The 19,535-nt window shown below is 25.9% G+C and overlaps 1 protein-coding gene across 1 annotated transcript; it reads left to right on the forward strand.

Moving 5' to 3' along the window:
• The first annotated feature begins 101 nt into the window (after positions 1–101).
• LOC145834283 (peroxisomal ATPase PEX6-like) lies at positions 102–18,840 on the forward strand. Its single transcript, XM_082941674.1, has 21 exons — positions 102–240; positions 654–790; positions 2,794–2,955; positions 6,882–7,081; positions 7,202–7,326; positions 7,698–7,797; positions 7,976–8,113; positions 8,428–8,596; positions 8,748–8,790; positions 8,848–8,944; positions 9,061–9,176; positions 10,995–11,173; positions 12,455–12,693; positions 13,327–13,440; positions 13,530–13,606; positions 14,653–14,788; positions 15,016–15,229; positions 15,966–16,128; positions 17,837–17,965; positions 18,069–18,165; positions 18,537–18,840. The coding sequence occupies exons 1-21, from the start codon at positions 137–139 to the stop codon at positions 18,795–18,797; spliced, it is 3,000 nt and encodes a 999-aa protein (XP_082797800.1). The 5' UTR covers positions 102–136; the 3' UTR covers positions 18,798–18,840.
• The last annotated feature ends 695 nt before the right edge of the window (positions 18,841–19,535 follow it).

Genomic DNA, 19,535 nt, shown 5'->3' on the forward strand with positions numbered 1-19,535 from the left:
AATAAAAAATATACTTATACATTGTTTAAAGTGTTCCAATTTATTTTTAATTAGTTTTATTTCTATTAAAAATTATAAAAAAATTTAAAGCAACATTTATATTATATTGCTTATAAACATCAAAAAAGGCTTTGCAATGTTCGATTACAGTTTGTGTAGTCTGAAAGTTCAAACAAATCCACTATTGAATAAACTTCACCTGTATGCTGAATTATCAAATAACTTTTTTAATAACTTTAGGTGAGTTTTTCTTTTTTGCTTTATAAAACAAGTGCTTTTATGTTCTTAAAATATTAAGCTAAACTTACAAGTATATATTTTGCAATCAAAAGTTGTACAGTTATAAATGTAATATAACTAAATTAGTATTTTGCTTCATTATATTATAGTTCTTACTTTTTTTTACTATTTTTTGCCACCTTTTTACCTTTTAAGCTTACTTAAAAGTAGTTAGTATTTTTATAAGTATATTTCATATTACTAAAACTGTTTTTGAAACTCAGTTGTTAAATTAATTCAGCTAAATTTAGTTTTTTTAAATATAACCATTTTTTTTTTAAACTATACTAATCATGTTATAGGAGTTTTTCATACAAATTTAGATTAAAAGATAAAATAGAATTATATTTTTAATTTTTATTAATTAAAATTAGAAGCAATAGAGTTTTGACAATTGGTTTAATCAAGAAAGACAAAGTTTCAATACAGCCAAGACAAGAGCATTTGATTTGTGTACTTCATTTAGTGGATGAAGTAAAAGATAGTTTTTCAACAACAAACAATAAAACAAGTATATTTTAGTTTTTTTAGCTTACACTCTACAGCAGGGTTTCATTAAAACATTTCTATAATTGTTCACTTAGCAGAAAATAAAAATAATCGCTCCCCCCTATTCAAGGATCGGCAGGCATACCCCAGAATATCTAGTATATTTTTTAATTTTCCATCAATTGTCCCCCAGGAATTTTTTTAAGTCTTCATTTAAAAGCCCAGAATATCTACTTAAAGTTAGTTGTTACTGCCTTACTAGCTATTGCTCTTATTTACTAATATTACCTAAAAGGATGATATTATCCCCGTTGGGAAGTCCTGCTCTACACTAATAAAAATTTGAATACACTAGAGTTATTTTTATAGTTGACTACTTCATTAAATTTTTACAGATAGCAAAAATTTCATATATTAGAAGGAAAACAAATTATTATGTTTTTCAAAAGTATTTTACTAAAATCTAAGGGGGTCCAAAAAATTTTTCACAATGTATTATTGTATCTTATTTTAAACCTTAAAGTATAAACTATAAGACACTTGTTATATTTCATAAAAGCTTATTATTGATATACTTAGACATAGTCAGTTTAAGAATATAACTTTTATTTGTATAATATGAAAAAGTTAATTCATTAAAGATTTTTACTAAAAATCAATCTCCTAGGTTTATGCTAAACACCAAGTTTGCAAGAAATTCTCCAAGCATACTTATTAAAAAAAATGTTTAGATTATAAAAAAAGTATTGTTCTCTAAGTTACTTTTGATTTTTTAAAATAATAAAAAGCAACTGGTAGCTAGGTAAAATAATTTAAGGGCATAGGGGGGGGGGTAAACACCCTTTTTTGGTTATTGATCTTATTTTATATAGTTTTTACTAAGCTACAAGATGCTTTTTACAGATTTTAAAAATTCAAAATAACTTTTGAGATATAGCCGGTCAAAGTCGGAGGCAACAATAGGATCCTTATGGGGGGCGCAAACTAAAACAGCAAATAACTAGAAATCACTAAAAATCTATCTTCTCCTACATTTTTTGAGATAGCTACCTTAAATTTTCAGGAAATGTTCCTTGCAATATTTAGAAAATTCTGTAGGAACAGGTTTTAAAAAAAATTAAAAAATAAAAATTTTATAACAAAAAAACAAAAAAAAAACTGTTTTTTTTGTTTACTTTTTAAATTAAATTTTTGTTTTTTAATTTTTTAAAAATTCCTTCCGACAGAATTTTCTAAATATATCGAGGAACATTTCCTAAAAATTTGAGGAAGTTATCTTAAAAAATGTAGGAGAAGATAGATTTTTAGTGAAATAGTCTATTTTTGCCGTTTTAGTTTGCGCCTCCCATAAGGAACCTATTGTTGCCTCTGACTTTGACCGGCTATATCTCAAAAATTATTTTGAATTTTTTTAATCTGTAAAAAGGATTTTGTAGCTTAGTAAAAACTAAATAAAATAAGATCAAAAACCAAAAAAAGGTGTTTACCCCCCCCCCCCTACGCCCTTAAAACTAAGACCAAGGTGAAAAATAAACTGTCTTACTCTCAATGGCCTTGAGTATTTTGAAAGTTGTTGTTATTATATTTTAAATTTAATTCATACTGGTATTAATAATAGTAAAATCAAGTTTTAACATGTTTGTATTAAACACCTTAACTGTTTTAACTATATGTTTTACAATTATATGGGTAGGTAACTGTACTGTGAAAACTTATTTCTATTTGAACAGATTAGCCAATTGTTTTAAATTGTTTGAACTTGTTTGTTGATTGTTAAAGAATAATAGTATTTAAAAAAATAATACTTAAGAAGTATGTAATATAAATGTTTGTTTGTCATACTCTTATACATATGTAAACTAAATCTCTTTAAATTAAATAAAATAGCTTTAATTAGTCTTTTAGATTTTTTTTTTCTTAGTTAGGAAAGTAAAAACCATAAATTATGTTTAAACTTATATTTAACCATGTTAACAAGTTATATTTTATTTATTTATTTTGATTTTAATTAATATTCATTTTCAGTTATTTACTGCTCTGAAGAGTTCATTAATCATTACACCATTAACCTTGAAAATGATTACTGCTTTACACCTATTGAACCTAACCCCTTAGAAACTGTTGTTATTAGTACTTCGAATGAAAGCTTTTTAAAATGGATTACCAAGAACAAAGAGTTTGGATTAGGTTATTAAAAAAAGTTTATTATATCATCTTTAATCAAACTAAACATGAAGTATGTAAATGATTTTTAAACTCAAAAATTCAGCTCACATAAGCTTTTGTAATTTTAAGCTAAATTTTATCATAGATCAGGAGTTGGAAAAATACAGCTTACCAAGCACAAATGTTCGACTTGTGTTGCAACCGAAGCAAAATAACCTAAATTTAGCTTTTTATAATAAGTAATTACAGTTGTGATCTTTTTGGTTTTTAAGTGTTCATTGACAATTGTTTATTTACAATAAGATACACAAGACACACACTTTCAAAAACACTAAATATATTTCAAGTAGTGATGTACCAGACTCACTATCCGGGTCCGGCCGGATATTGCCATTTTTGTCTGATATCCGGATCCGGCCGGATTCTAATTTGAAAAATAAGTCCGCATCCGGTTCCGGCCGGATTCTAGTTTGAAAAAAAAGTCTGATCCGGTTCTGGCCGGATTCTAATTTGAAAAAAAAGTCCGGATCCGGGTCCGGGATCTAGTTAGTAAAAAAGAGCATACTGAAAAGTATTTTTTCAAAAACAAACCCTGTGTAAATTAATAAGAGTCATTTTCGTGATTAAAATTAAACACCTACTGTGATTGGCTCATTTTGTACACGTGACTAATTTACATTTGTTTACATTTAAACTATGAAATAAACATTTCAGAATTGCAACTCTTTACATATTTTGTAAAATTGAAAACTTTAGAATGAATACTTGCATTATTTATTGTTTAAAATTGAGCTCAGAGAATATTTAGAGTTAATACGGTTAAATGTACGAGCCAATGAGAATCATATGACGAAATGTTTCAAACTAAATACTGATGCAACAAAACATCAGAACATGACAGGCAGTTTATATGTAAGCAGTTAGTTAGTTTGGCTTGAAGCAATAAAATATCTTGAACATTATTGTGAATGCTTATTGTAAGTAGTGTTTTGTTTTAAAAGTGAATTATTCAACAGGTGTTCAATTGTTTAAATATTTAAGCCAGGTTTATAGTTAAATAGTTTATTAAAAGTTTTACAGTTTCTTGTTTACTAAAAGTTTTATTTTATTTTTAGTTTATTGTTTTAAGTCTTTTGATATAGATTTAAATAGCTTCCAGTTTTTAAAGTGTTACCAAAGTAATTAAAAGTTTTGTATATGCTAGTATTTCTTGTTGTATTTTATATAAAAGATTCATCACTCAAAACTGTCGTGTCTGATTATAGAAAGTACATAGTCTCAGTTAGAATTTAGTACTTGTTAGATGTTAATTAAATAAGGTAGGATTTAATTATGATGGGTAGTACTAATAAGTTAAGTGTACCACAATCAGTCCACAACTTTACTACCAAATTGTAAACCTTTGCTAGCTGTTCTACTGATTATTAGATTAAAGTAATTTTTTCAGTTTTTAAAAACCTCATTCTGACTCAGGCTTGTTTATACTCACTCTAGCTAGTTTTATTGACTTAAACAGTGGCAACCTTGTTAGTTTGAAATTTTTTGGGAATTTTTTTGGGCTAGTTTTCTTTTAGATTTTGAATGAGTTTGAGCTGATCCAGTTTTTAATATTTTGTAATTTTCTAGTGTATTTTGTTCAAGAACTTGATTTCAGATTTTTAATTGTGAATAACACCAAACTTTGTAAACCTTGTGGCTAGCTGTTCTACTTATTATTAGATTAAAGTTCTTTTTTTTCAGTTTTTAAAAACCTCATTCTGACTCAGGCTAGTTTATACTAATGATGTACCGGACTCACTATCCGGGTCCGGCCGGATATTGCCATATTTGTCTGATATCCGGATCCGGCCGGATTCTAATTTGAAAAAAAGTCCGGTTCCGGCTGGATTCTAATTTAGAAAAAAGTCCGGATCCGGTTCCGGCCGGATTGTTATTAAAAAAAAAGTCCGGATTCGGGTCCGGCCGGATTCTAATTTGAAAAAAAAGTCCGGATCCGGGTCCGGCCGGACCCGAAATTGTGAGTCCGGTACATAACTAATTTCAAGCATTTCTCTTCAGTAGAGTACAATGCTTACAAAAAATAAGTTTTTACACACTTATATAATGACCAAGTAATCATAAAGTAATCAAGAGATAAATAAAAGACAAAAGCAATTAGTAAAAGTTAAAACCAAATAAGTCCATTTTCGTTATAATTAATCTACAGTAAAACCAAACATAAATAAAATGAACAATTCTTATAAAATGTTACGAAAATAAAGAAACAGTATAGTCAAAATCTTTTTGCTTACATAAAACAGGTTTCCTTAACAAAATACATATGGCTTCTAATTTAATCAAATCAAAAACATTACTACAAATTTTAATAATTCTAAATCTATATATATTATAATTGTTTGCACAAGTTGGATTATTAATTAAATGTTCTGAAATAGATGACCGTTTAGATGCGTTTAAAACCTTAACCGGAATATCATCTTTCTTATCTGACAGGCAAAAATTCTCTACACATTTTGGTATGTGTTCTTTTATTCTCTTCCTTAGATGTCTAGTTGTTAATCCAATATAACTTGCTGTACAACAGCAACTGTACTGGTAGATTACCATACTTTTATTTAATTTTGATACTGGATCCTTACCACCTGGTGTTATTAGTGGTTTAGAGGTAAAAACAATTCTATGGTTCGCTGCGTAATAAGTATTTCTTACTAATTGTCTAATTTTCTTTTCTAACATCTCTGAGCTTTTATTAATAAAATTATTCTGATCGACAGTTGACTGAACAAGAGATTTTTGCATTAAGTCTTGGAATAAATTTTTCGCTTGCTCCCAAACATGTAGATAAGGAATTGTTTTTTTTAGGATTTTGTGTTTTTACAAACAACTAGTTGTGTTGAAATCTAGATCTGCTGATGAAGAAACTGCTATGAAAGTTAATTTGTCATCCTTGGTATTTAATTTGTCATACTATTTTAATCCATTAATAAAAGCTCAGAGATGTTAGAAAAGAAAATTAGACAATTAGTAAGAAATACTTATTACGCAGCGAACCCTAGAACTGTTTTTACCTCTAAACCACTAATAACACCAGGTGGTAAGGATCCAGTATCAAAATTAATAAAAGTATGTTAATCTACCAGTACAGTTGCTGTTGTACAGCAAGTTATATTGGATTAGCAACTAGACATCTAAGGAAGAGAATAAAAGAACACATACCAAAATGTGTAGAGAATTTTTGCCTGTCAGATAAGAAAGATGATATTCCGGTTAAGGTTTTAAACGCATCTAAACGGTCATCTATTTCAGAACATTTAATTAATAATCCAACTTGTGCAAACAATCATAATATATATTTAGATTTAGAATTATTAAAATTTGTAGTAATGTTTTTGATTCGATTAAATTAGAAGCCATTTGTATTTTGCTAAGAAAACCTGTTTTATGTAAGCAAAAAGATTTTGACTATACTGTTTCTTTATTTTCGTAACATTTTATAAGAATTGTTCATTTTATTTATGTTTGGTTTTACTGTAGATTAATTATAACGAAAATGGACTTATTTGGTTTTAACTTTTACTAATTGCTTTTGTCTTTTATTTATCTCTTGATTACTTTATGATTACTTGGTTATTATATAAGTGTGTAAAATCTTATTTTTTGTTAGCATTGTTAGCATTACTGAAGAGAGTTTCTTGAAATATATTTAGTGTTTTTAAAAGTGTGTGTCTTGTGTATCTTATTGTAATTAACTGGTCACTTATGTTCCAAATATTTATTTGTTCCGATTTTAAAGAACTACTTTTAATAGAAATTTTCAAAATGAAAATTATATGGCTTATCAATTAAATTTTTTACTAAGTGTGGCTTGCTGTATTGAAATATGTCGACTCCTGCTCAAGACGTTGCTTAATTTAGTTTAAGTTTTATAATGGTTTTACAAAATTTAGGATTGCTGTTTTCACATACTTCTAATTTTCCATTATTGTTTCGACAAGACGATGCATTTCTTGGTGATGTGAACTCTTTTTATGGAGATGACACAGACTTTTTAATTAATTTATTTACTAAACTAAAAGTTGTATTTTGTAGTCCTTGGAAACAAGGAATTTGTACTTCAAAGACTTCAATAGTTGTAGTAAATGATCAAGTTAGTTTTTAGTTTAGATTTTCAATTCATTATGAATTTACTTTTCTATATTGTAATATTTTAAACTTTAAGTAACACTAAGTTTTAATGTATAATTTTTTTTAGTAAACCTATTTTTAGAAAGATGAAGTATGGTCGAGCAATAGTTTGATATCTGATAGTGAAGACGATGCTTGTTTTTATAACATTGACTTAAAAGGCTGTGATAGCATTACAAGTTTATCTATAAATGAAATTTTTATTAGGTTAGTGTTAAAATAGTTCAAAAAATAGCTTCTAGATCTAGACCAGGGTTTCCTTAATACGTTTCCATAACCACCCTTGACGGAATTCAAAAAATATAATTACCCCTATTTTGAGTTATCACCCCTTTACTAGTTTACTTTTTTACTTTTTCACCATCTTACTACTTAACACCTCCCGATAGCCAAAATCGTTCCTAAAATAGCGATATTTCCAACTTTTGAAAACACTGTTCTAGGCTGTTTTATTATGTCTAAATTGCTATAAGAAATCAGTTACTTTCTTAAACCTATCAATTTACTACAGTTAAGTAAAATTTAACCTATTTTTTTCTTAATTTTCTGAAGCATTAAATATACTTACATTTTATTAGTGAAAACGTAGCAAAGCATATTAATGTAGAGGATAGTGAATTAGTCGAAATTTCTTTACACCATAAAGATAAAAACATGTGTGAAACTAAACTGCTGAAGGTTGTATACATATAATAATTTTTTTTAAATATTTTGATACACTATTTATATATTATTTTTTGTTCTATTTGAATATTTTTTTCTTCTATTGATCTAAGTTATTATTTGTTAAATTATTGTTTATAAAATTTATCAATACACAAAAAATAGTTATACAATTATGCATGTACTTGTATAGAAGGTCAAGAACCGACGAGTTTTGAGGGTTGGAATAGGTCAATTTGATTCAAGTAATAGTATCTTGATGACTTCATATGCGTGGTTTAATCTAGTGCAAAATGGTTTATATTTTAATCCAAAATCTTATGTTGCTGAGGTAATTCCAATAAAAAAAAAAGTGAATCAATCAATCAAAACCTTAAATTAGATATTTCATATATATCATTTTTTGATATATTTAAGTAATCATACAATGTGATTTAAAATCATAAACTAGGTTTGAATAAACAAAATTCAAAGTGCTTTAGAAAACTTTTTTTTTTGTTTAGTTAGTTAAAGCTTAAACTGTAATAAGTCTAAATAGAATAAGTAATTCATAATTTACACTACTATAAACTTAATTTTAACTTAATTTATTTCGTTTTAAGTGATTTAGTTGCTGTTTTATTTTATTAGTCACTCTTTAAAAAGATTTCCAAAGCTTCTCATGAATGGATATATGCTCGTGAAGTCCATGTTAGTCCTGTTAGAAACCTTATGGTGAAGCCATCAAGTGTAAATATCGATGATATTATTATGCAAGCTTTTCAACATCCATTTTTATGCAAAGTTGGAGATATATTGACGTTTAATGTATCAGGTCAGTGGGTCGTAGATTAAAATATTTATTAACCATTTTAAATTAGATTAAAGGTTTTTCATTAAATATCATTTTATATATAAAAAATACAAATATAAAATGATATTTAATTTCATGTATATATAAAAAGTTAAACAATAATAATTTTCAGGTAATGTGGAATTTTATCTGAAAACGGAATTGAATATGTTCATGTAAGATTTTATGTTCAAATGTTTTGAAGTAAATATTTTATGAATAATTTTTAATAGGTTTACTGAAATTCATTTTAAAGTAGTTGGTTTCGCTTCAGACGAAAATAATTCGGAAGGTTACTTAGTTGATTCAAAACACACAAGTCTCTACCAAGTAAAAGCTTTAAAAAATAAAACTTGTTAAATTTTTCTTGACAAAATTACTAATACTTATTACTTAAACTTAATTACAATATTTTTTTATTATTTTCACAATCTTTTTTTTACTAGGAACAGCATGTTTCGAGTTTTATTCCCTCTTCAATAGAAAAAGTACAGTATCCACCAGGGCTAGAAAATTATGTCAATAAATTAACAAGAATATTTTCACCTTACATACATATCAAGCAAGTGATAAGCTTAATTATAAGTTTGTGTTCAACTTATTTGTATAAAAATTTAATTACAGGTTTACCAAAAAACCTGGAATTTGAGAAGTTTTGAGAAAAAAGAACTGGAATTTCGAACAAAAATCACTACCTGGAAAACCTAAAACTTTAAACTATTTTTACATGTAAATTAACAAAATTTCGATTAGATACAAAAAATTATCATAAAGATAAAACATTTTTGTATATTTTTTTTCTTTTTCATCTATAAACACTTTTAAAGTAGCTTTACAGTATCTTTTCAGTGTTGTTTTGTAAAAAAAGATATTTTTTTAGCTTAAGTTTAATTTTATACTAAAAATAAACAAAATACTTTTTCTTTAAAACCTTGAAGAAGTTATGAAAACCTGGATGAAATATTCAAAAAAACTTTGGCAACCCTGTAATTTAAATATTTTAAGTAAATAGATAATAATTTTTTTGTTTTGTATATACATAGCTTCTTTCTAAAGTTTCAGTAGATATGTTTTCATTGTTGTTCACTTATTTTGTATTGTTAATCATCTTTCTTTATAATATCTATTAGTGTTTTTTCTGGAAGTAAACTATAAAAAATTTTGTTTATAAAATATTTTCTTAAATGGCTTTTCGTTTCGTTTAAAGTCATTACTTAATAGAACTTCAGAGCCTTTCATTTATTTTATCTTAATTTGTTATGAATTCACATAAAACCCATCAGGTATTCTTTAAGTTTCAAATTTATTTTGATTTGTTGGATAGATTTCTAAACTACTAATGCCTAGTTTAGAAAATATTTAGTTTGAAGTAACCTATCAGTTTGCTGACTGTTTTACCAACTTCCTTATTAAACAAATATATAAATGTTTTTTAATATAACTTAAAGGTATTGCATATTTTTAAGTATTTTAAAATGTTATTTTAGGCCGAAATCGTCCGTCAACTTTTTAGTTGTTTAACTGTACTTTTATTTGCTAAAATGAAAGTTTTCAGTCTTCAATCTAAAAATAAAGTTTATTATTAGTAGGTAGTTAGCTAAAAAGTTTAGTGAAAGGAAGTTTATTCACTTATTCTTACAACGACTTTTTTGGATGATCCGAAATGTGCAATAAAATTGTGATATATAGTCGAGTTTTACAAATTAATTTTCAATACTTAGTTTTTAATTATAAATTCGCGTAAAAATATCCTAATTAAGTTAACAGCCTATCTGACGTTGCGGAAAAATTGGTAATGTTCGACTTAACTAAAGGTTGAGTATTTCAAACTGACTATCAAATAAGTTATTACATAAAGTACTGCAAGTTTTCTCAAAAATTACTAATTTTATTATTTAAAAAAAAGCAAAGTCGAGTTTCAGTTACTAAATAGCTACAAATTAGTCTATAGTCTGATGATTAAAATTGTTTAATTAGTACGTTTATATCATTTAATTTTCTAATGTAATTTCCATCAGTTAAGAATTAGGTTATTTAAAAATAAGTATTCCAGTCTTTCATGCTAGTTATTATTATTATTATTATTAATTGTTTTAATATCAAAACTTTATAGTCACTATTTCTTATTGTAGCAATTAGTTAAATAAACGTTCTATGTAAATATTATTTAACTATTTTCATATTATCAGTATTTACAACTTAAATGGAGTTTAGAATATTTTTTTATAACTTATAAGTTATAACTAGTTTTATATATAGTCTATTTCTCTTCAGGTAATTAATCATTTTTTTATATGTTTTTATTTTCACATATGATTTTTAATCTAGCATCATGTATAAATTGCTTCATTGAATATATAATTATTTTTCCTTATATCAGTGATCTCCAACATCCTTGTACTTTGTTGTTATGTGGTGAAAGCGGTAGTGGAAAAGAATCAATAATAAAATCATCATGTCGTCAGCTTGGTTTTCAAATACTGCAAGTTGATTGTCTCAACATTGTTAGTGATTCACCTGGGGCAGGTGAAGCAAAACTGAAAGTTCATTTTGAAAGAGGTTTGTGTTTGACTTTGAATTTCATAACTGACTTCCAATACTTATATGCAATAATTATTTCATGTTATCATAATAGATCATGAACATCTTTATTTTATTGTAAAAGGTCTAGATATAAAAACGTATATATTATAAGCACTAGACTGCATTGTACGATAGTCTCTAACAGTCCATGTGGCGTTCTACGATCTATTTTTGTCCTTATTAGGACTCATCAGGCAGACATAGTCACGATGAATGATTATTTTTCATAAGAAAGTATCTTTTTTTAATATTCTTTTTTCTAAAACGCAAAGGGTTTGAAATTTTTGAGTAGTGTTACTGATGTTGAAAAAATGTTCTTTTGTCATATTTTTTTAGAAACATTCTTGATTACTGAATACATCTCTAAACTTAGATGTTTTTTTTTTCAATGTATGTTTCATACAAAATGTTTTCATGTTAATATTTGTAAAGTAAAGCTTAAAATTTAATAACCTATACTAAGTTATAATATTCTAATATATTATAAATAAAGTGTGTTCTTGCTAAAAGTATTAGTAGATCAGATGAAAAGGTATAATTTACATTTAATTAATATCAAATTATTGTAAAGTGACTTGTAGTATACATTGAAAAATATGTTAAATAACTTTTAAAAGTCTTATGAAACACACTTAGCAAAATAACTAACTGCTATAGTTAAATTTTGTAATTTATATAAACTAAACGTTTTTTTTTTTTCAATATTAGTCTTGTATTCAATTAAATTTAACTAGTAGGCTTGTGAACTACTTAAAAAAAAGTTCCAAAATTATCGAATAAGTAACTTTTATAAATTGTTGCATGATCAACTTCGTCAATTTTTTAAAATCTACTTCGTTAGTAAGTTGATGTTTATAAAAAGAGCATTAATTTTTACTAAATTCCAACAAATTCTGGAATGTTTTGTTTAAATTTATTTAAACACTGCGTTTTTTATATGTTGTTACTAAGAGGTTTAAGCACTATAGAATCAACAAATATAATATTTGAGTCATTTTGATAGTTTAAATAAGGGCGGCTTTAGGAAAATGTAGCACAGTAACTTTTATATGCGTAAACAGGAAAAAAAATTGTTGACTGTTTAAAATAAGTCCAACACTTCATGTCATAAAAGTTAATCATTTAGTAAAGTTTGTGCATAAGCTAGTACAGTTTTTAACAATAAAATATATCGTGATGTGCCAAACTACTTGCTTAGAACCTTAATGTTTATATACTTTTCAGTTTGATAACTAGTAATTCAATTATAATAATTAGCAATGAACAATCGACCGTGCGTGCTCGTTTTGAAGAGGATAGAAAACTTGGTAAAATCGCATCATCAGTCTTCCAACGAGGAAGCAGGTAGAATGATGGAGGCGTTGCATCAGTGCATTAACACGTCACAACCTCAATGCTCGGATGAACAAGATGTCAACTTTCCTCTTATTGTTATTGCAACAACTGAAAAAATGAGCAGTGTGACATCAGGAATTTCTTCTTTAATGCTTCACCAGGTTCGTTGTTTACAATTACTAATTGTTTCCATAAAACGATTTCTGCTACTTAATATCTCTTTTAGACAGAAAACATTTAATTAACGTCAAAAGCTTAATTCTACTTGTAGCAAACTTGATTAAAAGTATAATAATTTTTCATTTACAAGAAAAGCAGGCATGTTATCTATTTAATTCATAATAATAGAAACGTAGCTTGCACAATTCTGAAACTTTCTTTTCATAGTCATAACTTTTTAAATTTTAATTAGTCAAAATTAACACCAAGATATTTAAACCATGAGGTCTTTTTCAAGACATTTGATCTGTTGTAGAACCGTTCCATCAGCTATTTAGTAGTACTAATAAACAGTTATATCTTAAGAATTATAATCAATGTTGTTTACGAATTTTCTTTCATACTTTTAAAGAAATTTATTATTGTTTTACATTTTGTGTAGTAGTAGTTTTTTTTTTGTCATCGAAAAGCTTATAATTAACAGTGTTAATTCTAAATTAACACTTTTTTTCTTTATTTAGCTAAAAAGTTAATTTGGTATTAAATAACTTAAGCTTTTCCTATCTTTAATTGAATAAAAGTATGTATGAATTTGTAAAAATCAAAACAAAATATATTTTATTTTACTGTAACAGATTGAAATAAAACAACTTTCTGAAAATGAAAGGCTTGAAATGCTAAAAAAAATGTCAGAAGTCTTAAATATTTCAAAAAAAGTTAACTTGGAATCTATTGCTAAAAATACCGCTGTTAGTTTTTGTTTAGGTTATGTATTTAGAAAAGTTTTATATATAGCTGAATTTTTTAAGTAACTTATTTTATACCAACACAAAAATAGGGTTTCAATTTTGGTGGTTTGTCTGAGCTATTAAGAAAAACTAAGGCATCTAATCATTCACGAATTATTGAAAAGTGGTTAGTTTTACATTGATTCATCTAACTATGTAGAAAGTATTAAAAATATAGTATTTAATATTTTGATGGAAATATTAAAATTGAATATGAATGTGTGAAAAAACAAGATTACTTACTATCAATTACCTGAGTACTAAATATATTTAAGTATAAGTACATATTTGTTTTTTTAAATATCTTAATAATATTTTTAAATAATTTAAGCTAAGTAAGACTACTGAAGCTATTTTTAGATTAAAACTTGTGCAGCTTTCATTAAAAAATTAAAGTTATAAATTAATAATCTATACACTTTTTATAATTCTTTAACCGACTTAGCAACAGTGTTTTATTAACCGAACAATAGCTTTGAAAATAGTTTTTTTATAATTTTCACACAAAAACCTTTTTTGTTTTGTTTACCACACAACATAAATGTATTACAAACCACTCTATTTAATTTCTTAATGAGCTATTATTGTGTTACAGTTTCTTGATCAATAATTTTATAGTATTAATATATTTGAATTAAGTTATATTATAATGATTCTGTTTTAACATGTGTGATTTTAAAATCTAATCAGCAAGTAAAATGCCGTTGAAATTTGTTTTAGTATGATTTAAGAATACTATTTAAAAAGTTAATAAATAGCTAATTTAGTTTGCAAAATTTAAAACAGCATCGATTATTTTTAAAACTTGACTTTTTTAACACTAAATATGAATTTTTGTTTTATTCTTACATGTGCTTAATTATATTCATCAACTTTTTTTTCCTATTAATATTAACATTTTACTTTTATTTTCAATGGAATTAGCTGCTTATATTAATTTTATTGATAAAAAAATATCGTTAAAATTGTTTATCGTTTTCAGAATTGAAACAATTTTTTGTTTTTAGTTTAGTTCTATTTGTTGGACTAAAAAATTTAAAAACTTACCTTTGAATTTTAGTATTCTTTTTACTTAGAAGTTTTGGGTTTATACTAATAATAAGACGAAATAGTAGTCTGTTGGTTTTTTTTAAGTTACTACCAATTGTTTTGAACTAGAAAAATATTTTGTAGCGCTGTAGGAAAAAAAATAAGGTTTTGTGAAGAACAACTGATCTGTATGTCAGGTTTTGAAATTTTGAACGAAGATTTTCAAGCTTCACTTGACTCAGCTCAATCAGAAAAATCTAATACAATCGGTGTACCTAAAGTAATTAATATTTTGTTTAATTTTTTTGCTTTTCTAATAATCAGGTTGAACCTTTTTTTTTAATAAAATCTTTTAAGAATTGATTTTGATACAAATATCATTTCTATAATAACTAAAAAGTCAGTGTATTAAATACTGGCATGCTTATACTTTTCAAAATAAGTTATGATTAAATGAAACATTTAAAATTTACATGAAAAATGTAACACATAGTAAAACATCATTAGATACCAACAGTGAGATGGGAAGACATTGGTGGCTTGGAGCAAGTAAAACAGGAAATTCTTGACACCGTTCAATTACCACTCGACTATCCGCAGTTGTGTTCTGGCAACATGAACAGATCTGGATTGCTTTTGTACGGTCCACCCGGCACTGGAAAAACATTATTGGCAAAATGCGTTGCTTCACAGTGTTCACTCACTTTTCTCAGCGTAAAGGGTTACTGATTTTTAATTTAGTTGATAGCGTTCCGGTTGGTTGCCGAGCATGATTAAATATTTAATATTTTTTAATTTATTAATACACTTAGACTTGTTAAATACTTAGTTTTTTTTTTAAATCACATCTTTAGATAGAAAGTTGTGCTAATATTTATAATTTTTTTATTAAAAAAAAATCTTAAGTTTTGAACAAAAACCACTAAAAAACCTGGAATTATAAACTATTTTTACGCATAAAAAAACAAAATTTTGATTAGGTACAAAAACTCTATCATAAAGATAGAAAAACTTTTGTATCATTTAATTTTTTTTTTAATAAAAAAACAAGTTTAAAGTAACTTTACAGTATCCGAAAAATGTTGTTCAATTTTTTTATTTTAAGTAAAATTTTATACTAAAAGTGGACCAAAAAACTTGTTTTTTTAAACCTGGAAGAAGTTTACTAAAAACCTTTGGCAACCCTGACATGGTGTTCGAGCTTACAAGTTAATTACGTTAAATATGTTGTGTTATAATTTGTATTGATTATTGAAATTTCTAATTATAATAGTAGTATATGATGTATTTTTCCGATTATACTTAAATACTTTATTTTTTATTCGATTAAGTATTTCTTTTTTTTTTTATAAAGTAACTAACTCATTATATAGTAAGTTTTTTTCAATTATTACTGAACAGTATCAAAAATTTTAAAAAAATTAAAAAAAAGTTTTGAGAAAAATTTCTACTGACAGGACCGGAATTGATAAACATGTACGTTGGTCAGTCAGAAGAGAATGTACGTCGAGTTTTTCAGCTGGCAAGAAGCGCCGCTCCATGCATCGTATTTTTCGATGAACTGGATGCCCTCGCCCCTAACCGTGGTAAAAGCGGTGATTCTGGTGGTGTTATGGATCGGTACGTATTAACTTGTTTAACAAATTTGGTCTTTTTTATCAACTTTGATGTATGCAGAGTTGCCAAAATGCCTGGAATTTGAGAAGTTTTGAAAAAAAACTGGAAAAACTTGGAATTTTGAACTAAAATCACTAAAAATTCTGGAACTTTGAACAATTTTAACATATTAAGTAGTAAAGTTTCGATTTGACACAAAAATCTATCATTTTATTTAAAAAAAAAATTTGTCATCATCAAATTTTTTTTTTGTTAAAAAACACATTTAAAGAAGCTTAATAGTATCTTTTCAATGTTTTCATACTATTTAACACATTTTCTTACCTTAAACTGAACTTTAAACTTAAATAGACCCAAAAATGTGTACTTTTAAAAACCCTGAGAAAATTTTGAAAACCTGGAGAAAATTTGCCAAAAACATTTGGCAGCCCTGTGTATGTAGTTCATCGTTTTCCAAAAGGATTAAATCAGATTTTTAGGCTGAACAATAAAAGTCGCCCCTGAATAAATTTATTTTTTACTTAATATTTAAAATGTACATTAGTAATTGTAAATATATATTATTATATGTACTTTAATACATAAGTTTGATACTTTTGACAATATTTTGGAATTGTAGAATTAGTTTAGACAGTTTGTTTAAATTTGTTTACATCAGCTATGTTTTTCAGAGCTTAGTTGATTTAACTGTTTTAATTTCTAATTTAGAAGCTTTATACCAAATACGTTTCAGATTAAAACTCTTAGCAGTTTATTCATGTATTTTACTGTTTATTTATTTAAAGTTATTAGAGATATTCACAAGACTAAAACTTAGTTTTAAGATATAAGTTTTTATCAATATATTTATAGCAGAATTATATTTTGCAAGTGATTGAGTTGGTAGTAATTTTTATTATACTTTGTTTTTTATATTTTAGTTTATTATAGCACTTAGACAATTAGCAAATTTTTGATTAGCAAATTGAAACTTAATTTGAAATTTAGTTTTTTTGTTTAAGAAGTTCAAAACAAGTGATAATAGTATTTTAAATAACATGTAAGCGATTGATAGGTGTTGAAAAACAACTTTGTTACGTATTTATTTTCTTGAAAAGTAGTTCTTTTAAAATATTTTCCTTCGTATTTTTGTGAATATTTTGTTTTAATAATTTACTATTTAAAGACACCCCGGTACCCAAAATGACTTCTAAAGGGGATTTTCCCTACTTTGAAAAATATCAGGCTAAATTGGTCAAAATCAGGCTAAATTAAAAAAATTTGCACACCACACGAACCCTGAATAGTCTACTAAAAACATAAGATCTACAAAAAATAAACTTAAGTTTATGCTAAAGAGATTAAGGTAAAAAAGTACTTTTCGAAGCTAAATTATATTTTAACTAACTGATAAATCATTTAGTATCAATAAGATTTTATTTTAGAAATTTTGTTTAGTGTTGTACTTACAAAATTGATTTACTATTCAAAACTGTTAAATTTTTTACTATTTTATACTCCAGCAAACTTTTTTTATACTTTTTACTAAACCTTAAGAAACGACTTATAATCTTTTGAAAGTAATTCTTTAGAAACTGATTAATATTTTAAACTCGTTTACAATCATTCCTTGTTATTTTTATCTTATACACTTTACTTTCCTAAAACTACTATTTATTAAGACTTGCGAACTAATAGTTTATTGAATAGAAAAGTTTTTTTTTTGCCACAGGATTGTATCTCAGTTACTGGCGGAGTTGGACGGAGTTAATTCTAGTGAAAATTCGGGCAAACATGTTTTTGTAATCGCTGCTTCAAATAGACCGGACCTTATTGACCCGTCACTTCTTAGGCCTGGACGGTTTGTTCAACTCTTTATAAATTTTTACACAGTAAATATTTAAGTAAAAAAAACTGTATCTAACTAAAAGTTATTCTAAGAACTAACTTAATTCTCTTCTTAGTTTCGATCGACTAATCTATGTTGGAGTTAATGAAAACAAAACGGACAGATTAAAAATATTAAAAGCACAACTAAGGAGGGTAAAAACAACTACTACTGTTAGTTATTGCTTATATTATAACTAGTCAAATTATATTTTTAAAGCAGTCACTCTTTCTGTTAAAATAATTGGTTGACAAAACTAAGTTTCTGTTTTATCACAAAAAGTATGTTTTTATTTGATAAGAATGGATAATATTAAAGTATTTTTTACTATGGCTAGTATCAAGAGTTCCTTGTTTTACTTCAAATTAAGTATTAGTATATAAATTATACTTTTAATTATATTTTAAAACATAAAACATTACTTAAAATCAGCCTAATACAATTAGAAAAATTAACTATTTTGTTTTAAATGTTTTAAATAAAGGCAAAGTTAGTTTATAAAATAGATATAGTACACTTAATTGAAAACCGAAAAATTTAACAGTTGGATTTGGAAGATATTATTGACAAATGCCCAGATAACTTGACAGGGGCAGATTTTAGATCTCTTGTTAATGATGCAGCCATGAATTCCATTCGAAGGCATATCAGCAAAATAAAATCTGACCGGGTTGGTGAAAAAAGTGATAACTGCCTCGTTGAGCAAGAAGACTTGCTGCTGGCTGCTCGAAATCTGCTACCTTCTGTTACTAGCGAGCAACTTGCAGGGTACCGTCAAATACATGAAAGTATGAAAAACACATAAGTGATTCTCAATATTGTGATTAATTTTGAACTTAGTTAGGTATATTTATTAGTCAATTCTCGTTAGATTTTATTAATTTTTACCTTAAAAATCACTTTAATTATTGTTCATAACTTATCGTATATTTATTAATTGTGCACAATCAAACAAATTAGTTTTAGGTTCTAAAATATTTATAAGTGTACTGTTACTTAGTGTTTTTTGATAACTACTGTTTATAAGTGCTGTAGTTAAGAATACTTTACTGCTGTAGTTAAGAATACTAAAATAATTGCTAAAGAATAAAAGAAAACTTTGTTGATTGAATATTGAAAGTACATTGATATACCTATTATTGTGCTTTTCTTTGAAATTTTTAAACATAAAATCTTTAAATATTTATTTTATTTTGAGACTGTGCGTAATTGTTTCTCTAAGCTTTAAAGTATTTACTAATATGATGATATTAATACATGAGTTACTAATTTATTGGTGTTTGTTTTAACGTCTAAACAATAATTTTAATTTAGTTTAAATTATTTCATACTAGCAAAATAATCAACTGTTTGTTTTTATAAATGTTTTATTATATTAATATTTATGTGATCATAGTCTATATGCAGCTAAAATTAAGTTAATTTATTTGTTACATTTTTTTGCTACTTTCTATTTAGCAATCATCTGCCTTTCCGCCAAATAAAACTATATTTTTCATAAAAACTACTTTAAACATATCTAAAACTTAACTCTTCAAAATAA

Source organism: Thalia democratica, chromosome 4 (genome assembly GCF_965202585.1).
Source record: "Thalia democratica chromosome 4, ktThaDemo2.hap1.1, whole genome shotgun sequence".
Taxonomy (NCBI): Eukaryota; Metazoa; Chordata; class Thaliacea; order Salpida; family Salpidae; genus Thalia; species Thalia democratica.

Bases quoted from the DNA above. Each gene is read 5' to 3' on its own strand.
- LOC145834283 (XM_082941674.1), top strand. From the start codon at position 137: ATGTTCGATTACAGTTTGTGTAGTCTGAAAGTTCAAACAAATCCACTA. The intron at 8,114-8,427 runs GTAATTCCAATA...CTCTTTAAAAAG, and splicing joins CAAAATCTTATGTTGCTGAG to ATTTCCAAAGCTTCTCATGA. The intron at 9,177-10,994 runs GCAAGTGATAAG...TCCTTATATCAG, and splicing joins TCACCTTACATACATATCAA to TGATCTCCAACATCCTTGTA.